Here is an 18,883-nt window from a genome sequence, read left to right as displayed (position 1 = left end):
TAATTGCAATATTTTAGTGTATTGAATTGTTATGATGATTTTAATCGATTCATGAATTTACCATCTTGTTCATCATTGATTTCTAGGTGATCCAAATGGTAGAAGCTGCAGTGAAGGAAGCTGAGAAGCTCTCCTATCCCATAGGTGCTGATCAGTATGCAGACTGTGTAGAGGAAGCTGTAGTTGAGATACATAGAGAACTCAGAAAGAAAGATCCTAATGGACCTGGGTGAGTTTATACCACTGGAGCATGTCATGAAATTGCCCACTATTTGTTGTGGAAGCTGCGGCAATCCTTTCATCTGATCGGCTCAGAGAAACTTAGTCAAGGTGCCATAAACTCTCCCCTAATCTCCAAACCATTCTAAGTTTTGTTGGAAAGAATCTGAATGTTTATCATTTTAAGCTCTTCCAGATGATTTATCAATTTTTCTTGATAATTTCTCGACACGCTTTTTATGGCAATGCCATTTCTCTCAAGCATTGAAATTATCGATATTTCTCAGAAAGGTTTGGAGATCTAGGTGTCCATTGCACAAAGAATCGTGTTTAATCTCAACCAAAAAGTAAAGTAAGTAAAGCCCAAAGTATGTGCTTCTGAATAGTTTGAAAATCAAGTTGTGTTTGATCTTATGAGTTGCATATGATTGAACTGTTTCTGCAACAAGTCCCTTTTGATTGATATAATGGTGGTGAAGTGATGTTAACAGTGATCCTAACAATTTTGATAGTGATGAAAAATACAGATTGAGATTTGAATCCTCTTGATCCTCATTAATTACTGTCAATCATCAATCCTTTCTTACCTCTATAATCTGTTCCCTGTATATTTCATATGAAACCCCTCATATTTCCTTGCCAAGTTTTATGCTGCAGGAGTTGTCTTTTTCAAGACCTATGAAAATCCCAGCATTTACTACAAGTCAATTTTTCTTCCCTTTGTCCAGTGCTGGTGGATGGATCATTGATAACTTCCCTCAATCCCGGGACCACTGGACAGTCTTGCTTGACCGTGGTCTGGCCCCTGATGAGGTCATCTGCCTCAAGGACAGCAGTGAGAACGGTCTTTACCTGATGAAGCGATGGTACAGACTCAACAGAGATGAGGTGGACACCAAGGCGAGAGAGAGGAAAGAAGCAGAAGAGAGAGAGAAACAAAGGGTCTTAGACGATGCAAGGTAAGAGAAAGTGACTGGTTTCAGAGTCTATGCTTATTTTAACTACATCTGTGCTTTTGTCATCAAGTCTTGTTTCAATATTCATTGGCTTATATATTATACCATGAGAAGAAATATTCTCCATATTTTCTTTAAGCAAACCTTTTATCTGCTTTTTATCCTGCTTGTCATAAGGTAATAATTGGTTCATGGGATATTATATGCTCGTTTATACATGTATATAATCGTGGTAGTTCATAATTAACTTATTGTCTTTCCCCCCTTTTTGAAGCTTTTGCTCTCTATGCCCTTTCTGGATTCTTCACTATGCTTCTGTGACATGTTCCCTTACACAAAAATACCTATTGCCAATAAAATCATAGTTAAAATGCCACCATTGCTTCTGCAGTAGTCAACACAGTATCATCAAAATATTCATCCTACATTTGCCATTTCTGTGATTCCCATGTAAGCTTTTGTGATGTTCCTTCATACGAGTATTGGTTTGCATGGCCGCTCCCATTTATGTGGACAGCAGTGTTCAGCAAGCATAATGTGACTACTTTGTGCTAAATCTCACTTTCAAATTTACAACCAAGTTCATCATAAGTTAATCCTTCTGTCTATCAGTCCTTAAAATCATCCCTCTTTCCTTCCCTCACTCTTCTAATCAAAGTAATACATCTAGGGACACTACTGGTAGTACTGGACTCAACAGGTAATATAGCAGTTGCCCTTTCATAAAGCAATGCACTCATATTTCCATTGGTTATTTTTTCACATTGTTTTCCAGCAAATTTATTCTATTTGAACCATTCATTTTCACTTTGCAGTTCTTTTATTCATTCATTCTTTCAATTTAGTGTTCCATTTTGCAATCACTGTGGCCTGTATTCTGAGCTCTAGTTTAAATCAAGCCCTGTTCTTAATTATTGGTGACCAAAAATGTCTGTATACAAAAAAATTGAAATCTGTATGTGTCCTTTGAAATGCCTTCTTGCTCCTTTTCTCATGCTTTATTGGTAACTATCCCAAACAATTGAAGAACTCTTCTTCAGACTTTTTCTAATAGTATTTGGTATGAAAAGTGCCAAATTTCTACCCCTACTTAAAGCACATACTAAACGACTACAGTTTAAATTAAACCATAGTTCTGAATACAGGCATATAGCAATGTTCTTTTAAAGCATCCAATACAATCAAACATGAAAAAAAAAAAGAAACAAAAGAGTTCTGGAGTTCTATTTCTTGTGATATTGCACATTCATTGTCATCTTAGTTCAACACTAGTTCAACGCATTTCACCGAAATTCATGAGCAGACATTTTGCACAAATTATGCCTATTTTTGTTGCAGTCAGTATTTCCAAATCACATGTTTTGAAGGTCTCACACATAGATCTTTAAAAGGGAACACATATTCAAGTTGTCAGAGTAAGGACCTTTTTAACGACGTTCCACAGATATGTTTGTGCGCATTATGATCTGTGCATATTTTACACTCTGCGCGCTGACGTCACAATGGATGAACAGGTGATAAATTAGCTGTGGGTATGAGCTGATTTTTCTCATCATCTGCACTCTAACTGCAGATCTGATGCGTTATTTTAGAAAGCTAAAAACTGGAATTATTCCATGGACCATTAAAAAAAATATATCTACAATTTCAAAATACTTTACTCTGCAGTGCTGCCAAGAATCACGAATATGACCCCGAGTTTGAATAAATGGTAGAGTGGTTTTGATTTTTTCTTCATAAAGATACAAAGCATTTGGTGCATTTTTGGTGTTTTAAAAAGCACATTTTCTCTAATGAAAATGCTGATAGTTTGAAAACAAGCACATGAACCCATATTTTTAATGTTTGAACCTCTTCGGTATACCTTCCTTTACAACTATTGTATTTTTTGTACTTTTGCAGTTATTGAAATTTCACATTTTTGAGATTGTGTTTTTGTTATCTTTTATGCCATTTTTAAGAACTGACAGTGCTGTTAGATGTAAAATTGCAAACAAATAGCACTATAAATAGATTCTCCATTCTAACGATACAATTATTAACTCTCTTGCGAAATTCGATGACTTTTTCATGTATTTTGACTGAGTAATAGAGGTTTAAACTCATTGAAGTGATCTTGCGAGGTCTAAAAATGCCAAATTCTTTTGAATGCGCAATTCGTAAGAACATCAATTTGGGTGAACTTTGAAGCTCTATAGCAAAAAATCAAGCACATGGACCTATGTTATTTTTTGCATATTTCGAATGTTCAGGTTCTAAAGTATCTATGTGCAAAGTTTGGTGAAAATGACATGGATTTCACTTTAACTGTGGAACGTCCTGTGTACACAATTTTCAGTCCATTAGTTTGAATGTTATACACAATCACAAATTGCAGTTTATGGACTGGCCTAGTTTATATTGAGTTACTTTTTAAACTTTCATTTCTTTGTTCTTCCTTTTTTTGGATTGAAATATAAATGAACATTTACGTTTTCTTGCACTGGTTATTCGTTGTTGTTTTCTGAGATTTAGTGCAAGAATAGATCCTTTTCACATTCCATTTAATTATTTGACTATGAGTTAATGAGAATCAGTAGCCTTTTACACAACTCTTTTAGTTATTCGGGTTATCAAAATTTAAATGAACAACCTGAAAATTATGAGACATCTCAAATATTTTTAGATGGCATTTAATGAATTTTCAACATATAAATACTAGGCCCATTTTGAAAGTCCATTTTTGATGCACATGTACACGGCGTGTTTTTCGGTCATGTACACGTCGTCGTAAACACAGAGAGCGAGTTATGTTTTCAGTGTTTCCGACATGTCGACACGGACCCGCATCAATATGTCAATGTTACACAAAAAGGGGTTTATATAGCCTAAGTCACAGTTTTAAGGCTTACCTGAGAAGTTAGAAGTATCAACCCACAAAAATTGGTGCTATTAAAAAGTTTACTTAGCTTTGTAGCGCATTTAATTAATAAAGAATGCAAAAGAAAATCAGTGCAGGGCCCTAGCTAGCGCCGACGTTCGTTGGATGCGCATTTTGCATACTGTACCGTACATGCATATGCACAGATCACTGCAGAATTAAGTGTAACTGAAGTTATTGATTGATTTTCATTATTTTATTGCCAATTTGAGGAGCGTTTGTTCGTAGGCTTGTAGCACATGTGTACGAGCGTATAACACGTAACTGTAGCAATGATCGCTGTTGCAATTGGTGATTTTCAAATTGGCTCTGAGTGTGATTGAGCAACGCTTTCGAGACCGGAGCAGACCCATTTCGTGGTACAGAAACTTGAGTCTCCAGAATGAATGTGGATTAAATCGGCGATTTCGGAAGTAAACTCACTCTAGGATAATTGAAATATATTGACATATTAGTGATTAAAATGTGTCCAGTGTCTGAGAACTAAGAATTAATGTGAGGCTGTGAGCTTGTTCACTGAATTTACAGTCCCATGCAAGCTTTATGCAATGCTACCGTGTACACGGTGATGGAATTTAGTTCATGTGCACTGGCTTGACCGTGCGTGTACACGTGTATCCGAAACGGGCCTAATACATACAAAAAATTCAAAACTTAAAAAAAAATAGTTATTAGTTTCTCATTTTTTGCACTTCTGTTCTTCGCTATTCATGTTCACAATTAAGCCTTTATTTAAACATTGAAAATTGCTTTATTTGGATGATAAAGCATCACATACTTATCGTCAGTATTGCCTATTTGGAAAACCTCAAAAAAATTGAGAGCTGAATGTAGATTCCATATCGATTTTGTTGAACTTTGGTTCACAACACAAAAAACAGAAAATAACGAAGAGTTACCTCAAAATTTTCGGCTGCTAACTGCAACCTTTGTCAGCGATTTGACCTTAGTGACGTAATGGTCGATGATTGTGTTGTGAACCAAAGTTCAACAAAATCGTTATCTTTTATCAACACAGATGAACTTTCATGATTAGATTCCATATCATTCAAATGTAATTTGTTGTGTGACATTTATATTGATACAGGATACAAGAGGAACTTGAGAAGGAAGAAGCGGCTAAAGCAGCAGCAGCGGCAGTAGAAGAGGGTGGTGATGAAGATGGTAAGTTGAGTGAAAAGACAAAAAGACAGGCAGACTGATGGACACAGTGACACACAGACAAATAGACAGGACAGAATACAATAGAAAAAAGACTTTACACCTCTTAGCACACAAGACACATAAGTTCTGTATTTTCACATGTAAATATATTTATATTTAGTTAAATATATCAAGTCCCTGCATTTTTACATGTGAATATATTTATATTTAGTTATATATATCAAGTCCCTGCATGAAGCCAAAATATCAAGAAAAGCACAGATGCATATATCAGTATTACAGCATTTATATAAACACAAGTTCATGTTTATTATGTTGCAACCAGTTATCTTGTAAATGTTATTTTTATGTACTTTAATGTACTTGCACGAAGTCAGTTTTAGTAACTTTTGAGATAAAAAAAACTTTTTATTGAAGGTTAAAAGCTTAGTCCGAGTGGTTAAAAGTGATATGGATAGTTGGAGAGGAATGATGTTTGTGGTTGAAGTACTAGTAATAAAAAATTGTTGTAGTAGTGGGTGTTTGATTGGGAGTTGTTAAGGTAGTTTTAGTGGTAGATTTAAAGTAAAGGTAGTAGCAGTACATTTTTAAAGATTTGCATGCTTCGACTATAAATCTATCACTAGTATAGGGTTGTGTACACCAATTCATCTACATGTATAGAACCACATGAAAAAAACACAAATATAAGCAAGCAAAGAGTAGATAAATTATATGGATATTTACGGTATGGTGGGTGATCATGGTGGTGGTGGTAGTGGTGGTAGAGGTAAAACATGTAAATGGGAGCAATTGTGGCAGTATCAATCATTGACAGTGGTGGTAATGGCAGTGGTCATTGCAGGTTGTGGCAGTAAAATATTGAAGCAGTAGTAGCAGTTAAAGAGAATGGCAGGAGCAATTATAGCTATAAAGATTCCAAATACTTTTATTACCATCCAGCTCTAGATTCTATTCATAGACACACATTTATCTGTAAACACATAGTTACATACAAAAGCATGATATTCACGCATACCCTTAATAAATAAATACTTATGCCTGATATGTTATATATGAATTGTACATTGCACAGACAAAATATATTACCAGTCAAATAAAATGTATAATGTGACCCAAACACTATTTATTACCGTAAGTAGCAGCAAAAACGCAGGAAGAGAAACCTGAAGGAGAAAAAGAAGAAGGAGACCAAGAAGGAGAAGCAGAAGGAGAAAAGGATGGAGAGAAGGATGGAGAGGCAGCTGGAGAAGGAGGAGCAGGAGGTGGAGAGGAAGGAGAAGGTAGAATCCGTTCATCATTCATCTTGTTTGCTGTGCATCATTTATGGGACCTGTTCAGAATACTAACTTTACTTTCTTCCTCTCATTTTACAGAAAGAAGAAAAAAAAAGGGAAAATACATTAAGACAAGAAAACTCAGGCAATCAATGAAAGAGATCTTGGATGTATGAAAAAAATGGGATTAAAATAAGAGTTAAATGTCTATACCTAGGTAATGAAGCATAACAAAATGTCAGAATAGAATCAGATATCAAGTAGATAAGATAGGAGGGAAAGGATGAAAAATAAGGGAGGGAGTGAAACACTGAGTTATTGTAAGAGAAAGAGGGAGGGATGGGGGAGGAATGTGAGGAAGAAAGATAAAGAAAAAAAGTATACAGATATATCAAATTTAAGCATTAGAGTGAATTAAAAATCCACTGGGTTTTCAGCATGTCCTTCACTTCATTGATGATCAATCTATAATGCATTTTATGCTGTTTATGTTGTGTATCTTAGATTTGAATAAAGGGTCAAAGTTTTGTGTTGCCCCTTGTAACATATATATACTTGACAGTGAAATTGAGAAAATTACTGCATGTGCCAAATGTTTTTTTTTCTGGGTTGTTTGGTTTTTAATTTCTCTAAACTGAAGTTATTTGTGGTGGATGGCGTTCATGTTTAGCATTCCTTGTTACGCTGGGGCACAGTGGCGGACCGTGACCCGGAGGAGACAAAGCATTGGAGGGACACAGCATTGTTCACAAACAATACAGTGCCCCTCCAATGCTTTCTCTCCTCAGGGTCACGGTCCGCCACTGCTGGGGCATGTTGCTTTATTAACAAGATATTAATAAGATATGTAACACTAATGTGCTCTAAATCTTTAAACTTTAAATCAGCTTCTCCCACTTCTGGTGGAGGGGTGGAGGGTGATGCAGCACCGGGCGTGTCTGATGGTGAACAAAAACCCAAAGGTAGAGCGCCTACTAACATGTGTGCAGTGATTTTGATAAGGCTATTACAATCATAAGAACGTTTTATGGAGGGGTATGAGTATATTTGCTCTGAGGGATCATTTTTTTTTTCTGTTGTGAAATCTTGATCCAGTGGAATTCCTTTTTGATAAGATTTGGGTGTGGCTGTGTCTATTCCTTATGTGGAATATTATTGTTTTGAGGGTGTTGATTATGAAGATATTTTACTTACTACTTTGAAGATGTATTAATATTTTTCTGAGTAAGAAAATTCCTTTTTTCGTTTTTGATGACAATTTTAGAAAAGTATAGAAATTTATAGTGTAATTTAGTTAATTGAACTAAATTTGTTATGTGTAAAAATGTCAACATCATCCAAAAATTGTGGAGTTTACTAAGTATTGAATTATATTGTACCAAAGTACTTGGAATTATTATTTAACTATTGTTATTAGAATGCAGATAAGTATAGCATAGCATAGTAAAAAAAATAAAAGATTAACACTCGGAAATAAGTTCATATGCTTTCCATTTACCTGACTCAATATTATGCTAAATTATACAGTGGAATTTTGAAGGTCATAGCTCTTACTAGTACGTTTTTAGTCACTATGCAATGCATCTTATTTTATGCTAATGTTTTATATTATTTATGCTTTCCCCCATATTCATCTAATTTCACCATCCTCTTCCTATATTCATCTCAATTTTATTGTATCCACTATTCATCTCAACTTTATTGTATCCACTATATACATGTATTCATCTTTTTGTGGCATATTTGTGATATTTGTATGTACATGTACATACATAATATGTATGTACACCTTTTTCTGCTTTGATTATTGTGTATGCACATTATTTCACTTTCCATATCCATCATGTTCATTGAAAACCAAATCCTTTGCCTTCTCAATATCTTGTCACTTACACTAACATGACTTACATTTCACATAAATGCTGCTATCTGCACTGCCATCCTTTTGCTCTTGTATTTAACTGTACTGTATTTTCCTATTTATTATCTGCTTTACTGACTATACTCAATCTATCAATCTTCAAAACATTCCAAATTCCTTTATACACCTTGTATCATTCTATAAACTATACTTGCTTTGCATAACACACTGCTACATATATACAGAAGGCACTACAACTGATGCAGACCTTACTACTACTGTAACTTCTTATGAAGAAAAAGGTATACAGAGTCATTGTGTGATTATATTGCTATTATTTTTGCTATCTCCCTCCTGAAAAGGGGAGGAATACAGTAAGAATCAAATGTGTATAATTTCTGAAACTTGAGGATTCAAATTGATTTTTGGCAAACATTGAATTCTTTCTCCAGTTTGAGAATTCCACAATGTTTACAAATATAGCTTTTGATTTTCCATCATTTTCTGTCAATTCTGTTTGTGCTCTAATTTTTATATATATTTTCCTCCATTATCAATCCTAAAATGTTATTCCTTGTATTGTTCTGATTTTATAACATTACTGGTATATCCCCCAAAATGACAATTGCAAGGGAAGAAGAGACAGTGAAAAAATAAGATCTACAACCTCTTGGGGGAAAATACAGTCTTAAAATTAAATTTTGCAGAAAATTGTGGAATGTTAACTATTAAAAGATTTTTATTCAAGAAAAGATTATGCAATACATTTTATTATTCACTTCTAATTCAATTTTCTCCAAAGATGAACAGATTCTGTGGTCACAAGAGGTTTGAATGAAGCAGATTCACTTATTCTTCTTATAAAACTAGTGTCATGTGCACAACAAGCAAATGTAATTATTATTGCTGACTGGTCTTGTATATCAAAATGATATAATTACCCCTGATCATTCTTTTAGCTAAGACTGAGGAAGAAGAAGAGGAAGAGGATAAACCTCCTCCTGTTCCTGTCCCTGAAGAAGACCCTCTTCCTCCCGATGGTCCAGAGACAAGCAAGTTCAAAGATCAGAGGAATGAGTTTGAGAGAGAGTGGCCGTCCATCCAAGCTCTACTCACAGGAACTATCAACCTTGATCCGATCCAGATAGAGATTGAGAACAAGAAGACTGAGGATATCATCAAGGAATCACATACCATGGTGGAACGTAAGTCATACCTCTCACAAATTATACATTCAGCTATGGGTCAGAAGAACTGCATTGTTTGCCTCTTGTATTAATGCATCCAAATATACTTCTGACTAAATATACATTCAGCTGTGGAAGGGTTTTAATTTTCTTTGACCTGTGGCCTTCATCACCTTGTTTAAGTGATCTGCTAGGCTTTTACATGCCATGCTCTTGTGTCATAAAACTGACCATTGATGGTACATGTATTTTTCATGGTAACTGCCATGGAAACATTCTTTTCTTTTCCTTTGACTGAGAGTCATGTCATCATCTTCGTAGTTACCATTGGTGACAGAGTAACTTGGAAGATTTATTTTGTTACAGGGCCAGCTTGATCCTCTAATAAACTTTACTGTTTATATCATTACAGTGGTGAGAAATCTCAATATCAAATAACAATTGGTCCAGTATATGAGAAAATACTGTCTTTAGACCTTAATAGGTATTTTTTTAAGGCTGAGTTTATTATTTTTGATTTGTGTGGGTGTGTGTGTTGGAGCAATTGTCAATAATAGATTATTTTTTGGGAAAAAGTTCTTAATATTTGTCTATTTAAATGAAAACCATAATGATACCTTTGATATGTTATTTGTTCTTTGTATAGTACCGTACACCTACAGACCATGGGAGTATAATAGTATTGATATGGATGAAGAGGATGAAGATGCAGCAGCTGAAGCTGATGAGGAGGGAGATGAGATGGAGGAAGAAGAGGTAAGATGATGGATATTTTTTTGGGGGTGGTATACTCTGTTCTCCCTCTTCGTGTGGACTTTTACATATAATTATACTTGGAGACTTTTGTGTGCTGTTTGTTTCTATGATAATAATGATAGTCAAAATTTTCAGTGGTACAATCCAGGTTGCCAGGGCTAGTTGTTTGCAGAGCTCAAATTTAATCTCATCTGATCTGTATTAGGGTGCAGAAGTAGTGGTAAACCTGAAACCTTTACTCAAACTGATATTCTAGATTTATTTCAATTTCATTTTTTTCCCGGGGGGGTTGAGAAATTGAACCAGTTTTTGCTCTGTTATCTGGAAACTGGATAGTGCTTTTCTATGTGTACATCATTATGTTTTAAATTTGTTTTATAATAAAAAAGATATTATTTTAATGGTGAGCTACAGAAAATATTGCACATTATATTTTGTCCTGTTTTAAATTGGAGTATTCTATTTTTATTTATTTTTCTTAGGATGAGGAAGTCACTAAGAATAAGAAGAAGCAGTTTGGTGATACCAAGCACTTCTGTCCTGTAGCTCTGAAGGAGAAGTTTGTCCTATGGCCTAGTAACCCAGAGATAGCAGCTAAGTACAGGGAGAAGGTCTACTACTGTTCCAACCCAGAGGCTAGGGATAAGTTCATCGCTGAACCAACCACGTTTGTGGCTAAAGGAAGGCCGTTTCAGGTGAGATTGTGTTTGAAGGAAAGTGAAGATCTTATAAAAGAAGAGAGTGAATTTTGAAATTATGTTTCCTGTAAAGAATAGAAAAAAAATTGATCCCAAGATGGAAAATATAAAGGATGGCCTGGATGCAGACAGAAAGGTAAAGCAATGAAAAAGTAAAGAAAGAAATAGGAAAAGGAAACGGAAAGAAAGAAATAAAGACTTCTGTAACTAGTTTGAAAGAATTTGTTAACATTAAATGGATCCATATGAAAAACACCCAGGGGACTTAATTCAATAATGTGATATCTAGTTTCTTGTAGGATGATATATTCAAGATGCAGTCAGGGATGTAGTTTGTACAGGTTGGGAGGCACTCTGAAAAAAAGGAAGTATTATAAAAAGCAATCACCCCTTATAGGGTGTATAACCCATTAAAAAAAGAAATGAATAGAAAGAAATAATTTACTTTTGGCCTGGGGGCATTGGCCCCTTGATCCACAGAGATGTGCTTGTATCACATATTCTTCATGTTTTTACACCTGTTGTTTCCATTGTTCAGCCTCCTCCAGTTCGGCTGTTAATGCTTGGCCCCAAGGGTGCAGGCAAGTCCCTCCATGCAAGAGCTATGGCAGACAAACTAGGCCTGTTCCACATCAGCTTCAAAGATCGGCTCCAGGAACTCATCATCAAGAAGACCAAGAAGAAGATAGGACCAGAGTTTGAAGAGGAGGAGGAGGAGCCAGAAGAGGAAGAGCCAGAAGAGGAAGAGCCAGTAGAAGGACTGAAGGATGGAATACCAGTTGTATCAGAACCAAATGATGGTAAATCTTTTCTTACATTGGCTAACGATTCCATCTTCATCAACTTTACAGATAGTGGAATATGTGCCAGGCCTTAGAATGGTTTGCAAAAGGTATAAAAAAATACCCAAGGATGATGATGGATATGGTGTTGAAATAATATTCTGATTATTTATTTTCATCATACAAATCATTTAATGAAAAAAGAGTTTTCAAATGCTCTGATACAAAAAAAAAAAACAAGAAACAAACGAACCCAACAAACATACCCAAGGATGGTGATGGATGACTTGAATAAAAAGTATTATTCTGACTATTTTCACCATATGAATAATGATTAAAAGAAAGAAAAGCTTTAGCACATGATTATACATTGGTGATTTTAATGATTGATTGTACATTGTGACCTATGCAGTCAATTGCAAAAGTGATTATCTAGTGCTACAAAGCCAAAAATTCAATGATACATCCAGTAGTTGCTTTAAAATAATCACTAAATTCCTTTAAAATTTCGCAGCATCAATGTGATAGCAGCTTGTCGCTACTTGCAGTTATTTCTGTGATGCATAATTTTAATGTTAAATATGTGTATTGACTGCAGGTTCTTTTAAGTCTTTCGGTCTATAACATATTTTCTTTTCTATTACTATGATATCAGCTGCTGCTGCAGAACAGACTGAGGAGGACAATGAAGAAGGGGTAAGTCATGCTAAATCATTTTATATTGTTGAGTTATTTTCTAATCTGGTAAGTCATGTTGATTTATGGTTTAATCATGAAACTGGTAGGAGGCAACCATCATTGTGGTTGGTTTAGCAAGTGTGCGCCTAACAGGCTGCTTAAAATGCTATGAATCCAGTGACCAGGTAATAATAATTGTGAAGCGCTTTGAACAGTCATAGATTGATAAAGCGCGATATAAATGCCAATTATTATTATTATTTACATTTATTGCTTTATTTTTTAAGATTGTGATTAGTAATTTCATTTGTATGAACAATATGAAATTCAGAATTTGTACACCCACATTGTGAGTAAAAGTGTGGTAAATGCAGATTACTGTCTTTCCAAAGGAAATTAGTGCTGCGGCATGGAATTGAACCAGGTACTTTGTAGCTCAAAGTGCAGAGACTTATCCACCAAACCAAACCAAAACACCTTTACATGATAGTCATATTAGTGTAAATTGATGTTGAATATTTTCAATCTTGATTTGTTCTTTCTATCTATCCATCAGGGAGAGGAGGAGCAGGAGGTGGAGTTGAATGAGTTTGAAGAGAACATCAAGGGTAACCTAATGGGTGATGAATCACTCAGCATAGACTCACTGGAGAAGATTATACCAGACTGGTGGAATTTAGAACCTTACAAGTAAGTCTCGGGGGTCATTTCATAAGTCGGTGTGTAAGTTATGCATGGTTTGATGCAAAACTGGTGACCTCTTCTTGTGCTAAATGATATTTCTCTATGTAGTTGACTTAGCACCTAAGAAGATGTTCCAGATATGTAGTTATGTGTTAAGTCATGCATAACTTACAAACAGCTAATTAAACACCAAGCTTGGTTCTTGCAGTCACACAAAGTACTTTTCTGAAGCAAAAGGCAAAGAAAATTGTGTAAATTAGTTGAAGTCTTAAATCATATAACAAATCTATTGTCAGACATTTTGAAAATTGTATTTAATTGAATCAATTAATTCCTTTGCGAAGTAATTATTAAACTATTCTATGGTTAGGAATTTTGACCAACCCGGAATGTATTGCACTTATACCAATAGGTCATTGAAATCTATATTTGGTTGAGGTATTGGTGTGATCCTCTACTGTTTTTTGAATGTCTACTCATTCCATTTGTTCAAGTTTATTGATTGTAATAGATTAATTATTGATGAGTGATTTTTGTATGATGTTGTACAGATCAACTGGTTTCATCTTGGAAGGGTTCCCTCGCACCTCCGAGGAAGCTCAATTCATGGCTGAAAATGGCTTTTTCCCAGACGCTGCTATCCTGCTCAATGTAGAAGATTCAGACATCACAAGCAGAATGCTCCCGCCCAAGCTGGAGAAATGGCGTAAGCGACGTGATCGCAGGGTGGCACGGAGAGAGAAGCGTAAGGCCAAGAAGAAGAAGGAGCGAGAGGAGGCGATCAAGAAGCGACGACAAGAACTCATCTCAGAGGCGGATGATAGGAAAGCAAAGAGACAGGTAGGAGATTCTGAAATGTCTTACATTTCTTGGGAGCATTCCCTGAAACACTTTATTTGTGATTTTCACTGTCATTGTTATAAGCTACTGTAATCCTTGCATCTGATTGGCTCAGGTCAAATTTGTAAGTGAAAATCACTGACTAGATGCTTCATGAAACACTCCCCAGGGGCACATAACACAAAACTTAGCAATGATCGTACAACAATTTTCTGCGATTGATTGCATTGACTACAATGTACAATCAATCGTGAAAATGAAGTGTACAATTAATCGCTAAACTTTGTGTTACAGGATCCTGGTCACCTCTTGCGGTCAGCCATATGAAAACATGATATCTACTTTTATTGATCTAAATATTCATCCATCTCTTTGAAATACTAAGCAAAGAAATTAGGATTCAATTGATAAACATTGTGTATGACAGTATGCTGTCTTAACGAAAAACTTTTGGATTTTCATTGGATTTCATTCAGTTTTATAGGGATACCTCCTCATTTGCCTGTCTATTATTATTGGTCAATATTTAATGTGTCTACATCATTTGATTTACTACACAACATACACTTGATATCTGTATCCATCTTTGAAATGTAGTAACATAAAACACCTTATTATTACCCCAGGAATATTTCGATATTTTTTGCTATACCTATTTCCATTCCTGTAAGAAATTTATTGTATATCCCAAGACATTTCATACTTGTGGCATTTGATTTTGTGATCACAAAAACGTATCACTCCCCCTATATATTTCCATTACCATCATCACCACTATTGCATTAATAATATTTCACCAGTATTATTTTTTCCATGTAATTTATTTGTTCACCATTATGTTTTATAATGAAGTTTCTGGCGAAAACATTGCGTATTCACAAGGTACACTGCTTCTTATCTCCATTAGATATGAAAGTTTATAAAATAGTGATATGGATCCTAATCACATGATTGGCTGAAATCTATCGTGTGACCAGTCTTTTCTTTTAGCTAAAAGGCAAACTTGCTAATGACTGGTACTATTGACCGGTCATGGTTACAAGATGAGGATGGTTTATCAAATAACAAGGGTCCATAACATTATCTTATAAAACAAATAATGCATATAATTTCGCTTGGGTATCAGAGTAATTACACACACTTGTTACCTTTGAAACAGTTCAATGCCCTCATCTATGTTTCGGGCACGTTAGAATAGTTCCAAAGTTACCTCACATGTGTAATTCTTGCTAATGTGTATTATTTGTGTACTAGCAGAACAGAGCTTGCGTATTGTTTTGTTGTTCATATTTTTTTGTAAAGTCCAAGATTTTGTATTTATCTTGTTACTCTTGTATTCATTAATATGCAGTCAATGTACATTTATGTTATTTCATTTATACAAATCCTTTCAGTCAGTTTATTTCATTATCTATCTCATGTTTACTCATTATATCTTTTATAATAAGTGTTTTACATTTTTATTTATATCAGTGACAATGAGTTATATGCAACCCCTTCCCAATTCTTTTGATTTTCTTAATTGGTTGTTTAGGAGATGGTGCATATACATTTTTGTCTCTCTTGTTTCATTGTTGTTTTGAACATGTGCTATTGTTTCACTCTGTTTCATGACCTTTGTTTGTTTCATCTCTATTATTCTCATCATTGTGTACGAGCAGGCAGAGTTAAGGGTAGGTTTTCATATCAACATCTTGACACTCCTATATCAGTGTCACCAATAACAAATAACAAAGTATATAGATAGATTATTAACAAAGTACTTTGAAAGCCTAAGCTTCGAATGCCTCTTTCACATTGAGGAAAGTTACCCATGCGCAGTCCAATCTGGATAATTTCCAGTTTGAGATGTCTTCCTTCTTCAATCTCTGGCTAATCTTAACCTGGAACCACCTGGATTAAAACTAGGAGACACCCTGGTGCTGACTGTGTACTTCAAGATCAATGTGAAAGGGGTATCGATGAATAAAAATAGAAAAAAAGATAGCTAATAATTAATCACGCCTACACTATACATAGAGACTGAAAGCAATAATAATAAAATCATGTCTAACATCACAATTAGGCCAGTAAAGCTTGACAGAACAATTAATAACATTAATTGTGTAATCGCATTTGAATAGACTAATTAACAAGTAGATCAATACAATAAAACAATCTAACAATGCAGTTAATGCTTTGAGAACCTTAAAACTAATAACTCTATTGTTATAGAGGTCTTCTCTGTCACAAATGAACCACATAATAAGAGCATACCTAATGTGCAATAATGTTAACATGCTCACAAAAGCCTAAAGCTATTTTGATTCACAAGCTTGCACAAAGTTTACTAACTATACAAGTATCTGTTTGAACTGTAGAGTTAAAAGCATAATAGACTGAGGAGAGCGAAAATAAATTTGCAGTATAGAATGAACCTTGTAGCTGTGAAGAACTAGTAATATATATTGTGTTAACATGCTAGCAAAACCCCTTAAATGTATGTAAACATGTGATAGATATACAAGCTTGCATTAAATAGACTAACTAAATAGTAATCTTCTTGATATGTAGAGTTAAAAGTATGATCAGCTATAGAGAGTGAAAGTAAATTTGCAATGGGGCAATTACTTAAAATTTACGGCCAACTTTCTTTTTATTCATCAATACTACATTTCATGAACTATTCAAGCTATTGAGAATTTGAGAGAATAATATCTCTTTATATTCATTAACAAGATAAAAAGAGACAAACCATTTCAGGAATATCCTACGCAGAGTGGTCGGACATACATAACTTATGGCATTGCACAATGATAAATTGCGCTTGTAGCTTACTTTCAAGAAATAACTGAGCAAAAAGTAATATAGTTATAGTAATTGGAATGCTCATTTAAATCCTCATGATATGTTTTTTTTTTTTGGGGGGGGGGGAGGGAGATATCAAAATCGAAAATATGTTAATTAAATTAAAAAAAAGTTATTTTCTGTGTGTGTGTAAATGCAAAGTATCATAAGCATACATGTACATGTACATCAAATAATATTATTATCTTTCTTGAAGAAAGTGTCTGACTATGAGATGATTATGATCATATCTTGATGATAATCACATTCTCCCATTTTTTCTTTGTGTTTTTAACAAGTCCAGAACCCCCATGAATGTCTTTTGCATGTTCTATAAAATGAATGCTGCTGCTGAATATCATGAACGTGAAATGTAAATACAATTATGTAATAATGATGTTGCTTTGCCTTAATTGCTTGAGTGTCGGTGTGAAAAGTAATGATGTTTAGTTCTTGTTTTTTTTGTACTCACAATCCATAATGTTTAATATTTTTTTCTCTAAAAGTTTGAAATAGATACTGTTTGTAATATTTAGTTTGATGTATTTTACCTAAAAATTGAATGCCTTGCTTTAGAAAGCACCATATTCTATTTTCTTCTCTGAAATCCCCATCAATGACCACCCTGTAAAAGGAAGATTTTAACTGATATTTTTTTCTAAAGCTTGTACTTTGCAAAAAATGTTTTAAATTTTTAGCCTAAGGTTTTTGTATTTGGGTCTGCAATATTTTTAAAAACAAAAGGAGAAAAGAAAAATGTGTTAAACCATGTATCTTCTATTGTGCTGTCACATAATATATGCATGTTCTTTTGATTATAAGGAAAATGTAACAAAAAACAACATTACCCTGAATGTCTAAGCATATCTATGAATATTTTGTTATGAAAAGAACACTAATAAATTTGGAAATGTCTGTATCGAGTAGTTGTAGATGATAGTTATGTATACATTTATATTTTTTTAAATATATTTTTAAAAGAATACCAATACTAGTATTCATTTTTGCTTGCATTTCATCAGGCTCAGAGAGCAGCAGATAGAGACAGCGATGACTCAGAACCATCAGATGAAGAAGGGTTTGATGATGAGGAAGAGGAAGATATCGAGGCTATGCTGGCTGAAGAGTTTGAAGAAGAGGAGGAAGAAGAGGAAGAGGAGGAGGAGTTAGAAGAAGACGCCGTTGAGAGACTGAAGAATGAAATTGGCGAGGTGTATGATGATGATACAAGTCGCATCGCAGGCTTACAGGTAAGTAGAAAAAAAAATTTTCTTATGAAATGGAAAGTGTGGTGGTACCTTCACAATATACAATGTCCTTATTTGTATGTATGCTTTCTTCATTTTCATTTTCAATATTTGGATGCCGAAAACACTAAGCATACCTGTTTTGATAATACCCCTTTTGGTATTATTGGAGAAACATGAATGATATATATCTTTATTATCCAACGATGAATCCTTTGATTTGACATGCCTGTTTTGTTTAGTACTATCTATGAGGGGACCACCTTATGAAGCTTGTCAGCACTGACAAGTTGTCATTCTCTGACAGTTACCATAGTAATAATAACAATAATAATAAGAAATAATAATTGGATACATGTATATATAACACATTTCCAGAGGATACAAAGCGCTGTAACAGAGATCAGAGTTTCTTATTCAATCAAAACCAGAGATTTCACTGAAATTTTCATATCAAATTAAGTCCGTCCTAAAATATTTCAGAAAACACCCCTCATTTTTATAAATGTCGTGCCCAAGAGTACTTCTTTTGATTAGGATCGTGTGTAATCAGAATATACTTGAAATTGAGGAACACATGTACAAATGGACATGGGCGATTGCTTCATTGAGTTGGGGTTAGAATCATGTTCATGAAGAAAATGGTTGAAGGAATAACCGTAGCCTGATTCATAGATGGAATTTGTCTGTAGAGGGAGGATGATTCATTATGGTGAGAGTTGCAGAGTGCATTAGTTGTCAGCCAGAAACAATGAAAATAATTTCATCTAATCCTTTCTTCCTTCTTT

General features: G+C 34.5%; 1 protein-coding gene across 41 annotated transcripts in view; it reads left to right on the top strand.

Moving 5' to 3' along the window:
• The window catches only part of LOC129259123 (adenylate kinase 9-like), a 42,000-nt gene that overhangs the window by 14,787 nt on the left and 8,330 nt on the right, over positions 1 to 18,883 (top strand). For 5 of the 41 annotated variants that reach the window (XM_054897402.2, XM_064098214.1, XM_054897396.2 and 2 more), the window contains 16 exons: positions 87 to 229; positions 948 to 1,178; positions 1,834 to 1,875; positions 5,183 to 5,259; positions 6,399 to 6,542; positions 7,424 to 7,498; positions 8,643 to 8,699; positions 9,357 to 9,602; positions 10,231 to 10,340; positions 10,823 to 11,035; positions 11,577 to 11,838; positions 12,476 to 12,516; positions 13,055 to 13,188; positions 13,734 to 14,022; positions 15,684 to 15,695; positions 17,871 to 18,098. In XM_054897402.2, the coding sequence (XP_054753377.2) occupies positions 87 to 229; positions 948 to 1,178; positions 1,834 to 1,875; positions 5,183 to 5,259; positions 6,399 to 6,542; positions 7,424 to 7,498; positions 8,643 to 8,699; positions 9,357 to 9,602; positions 10,231 to 10,340; positions 10,823 to 11,035; positions 11,577 to 11,838; positions 12,476 to 12,516; positions 13,055 to 13,188; positions 13,734 to 14,022; positions 15,684 to 15,695; positions 17,871 to 18,098 (2,304 nt within the window). The remainder of the gene's footprint in view (positions 1 to 86; positions 230 to 947; positions 1,179 to 1,833; positions 1,876 to 5,182; positions 5,260 to 6,398; positions 6,543 to 7,423; positions 7,499 to 8,642; positions 8,700 to 9,356; positions 9,603 to 10,230; positions 10,341 to 10,822; positions 11,036 to 11,576; positions 11,839 to 12,475; positions 12,517 to 13,054; positions 13,189 to 13,733; positions 14,023 to 15,683; positions 15,696 to 17,870; positions 18,099 to 18,883) is intronic. The other 36 variants (XM_064098215.1, XM_054897397.2, XM_064098208.1 and 33 more) reach the window with 16 other exon arrangements.

Source organism: Lytechinus pictus, chromosome 4, assembly GCF_037042905.1.
Source record: "Lytechinus pictus isolate F3 Inbred chromosome 4, Lp3.0, whole genome shotgun sequence".
In the NCBI taxonomy this organism is placed as follows: Eukaryota; Metazoa; Echinodermata; class Echinoidea; order Temnopleuroida; family Toxopneustidae; genus Lytechinus; species Lytechinus pictus.
The sequence above is the reverse complement of the archived record's forward strand: the minus strand, read 5'-3'. Positions and strand labels throughout refer to the sequence as shown.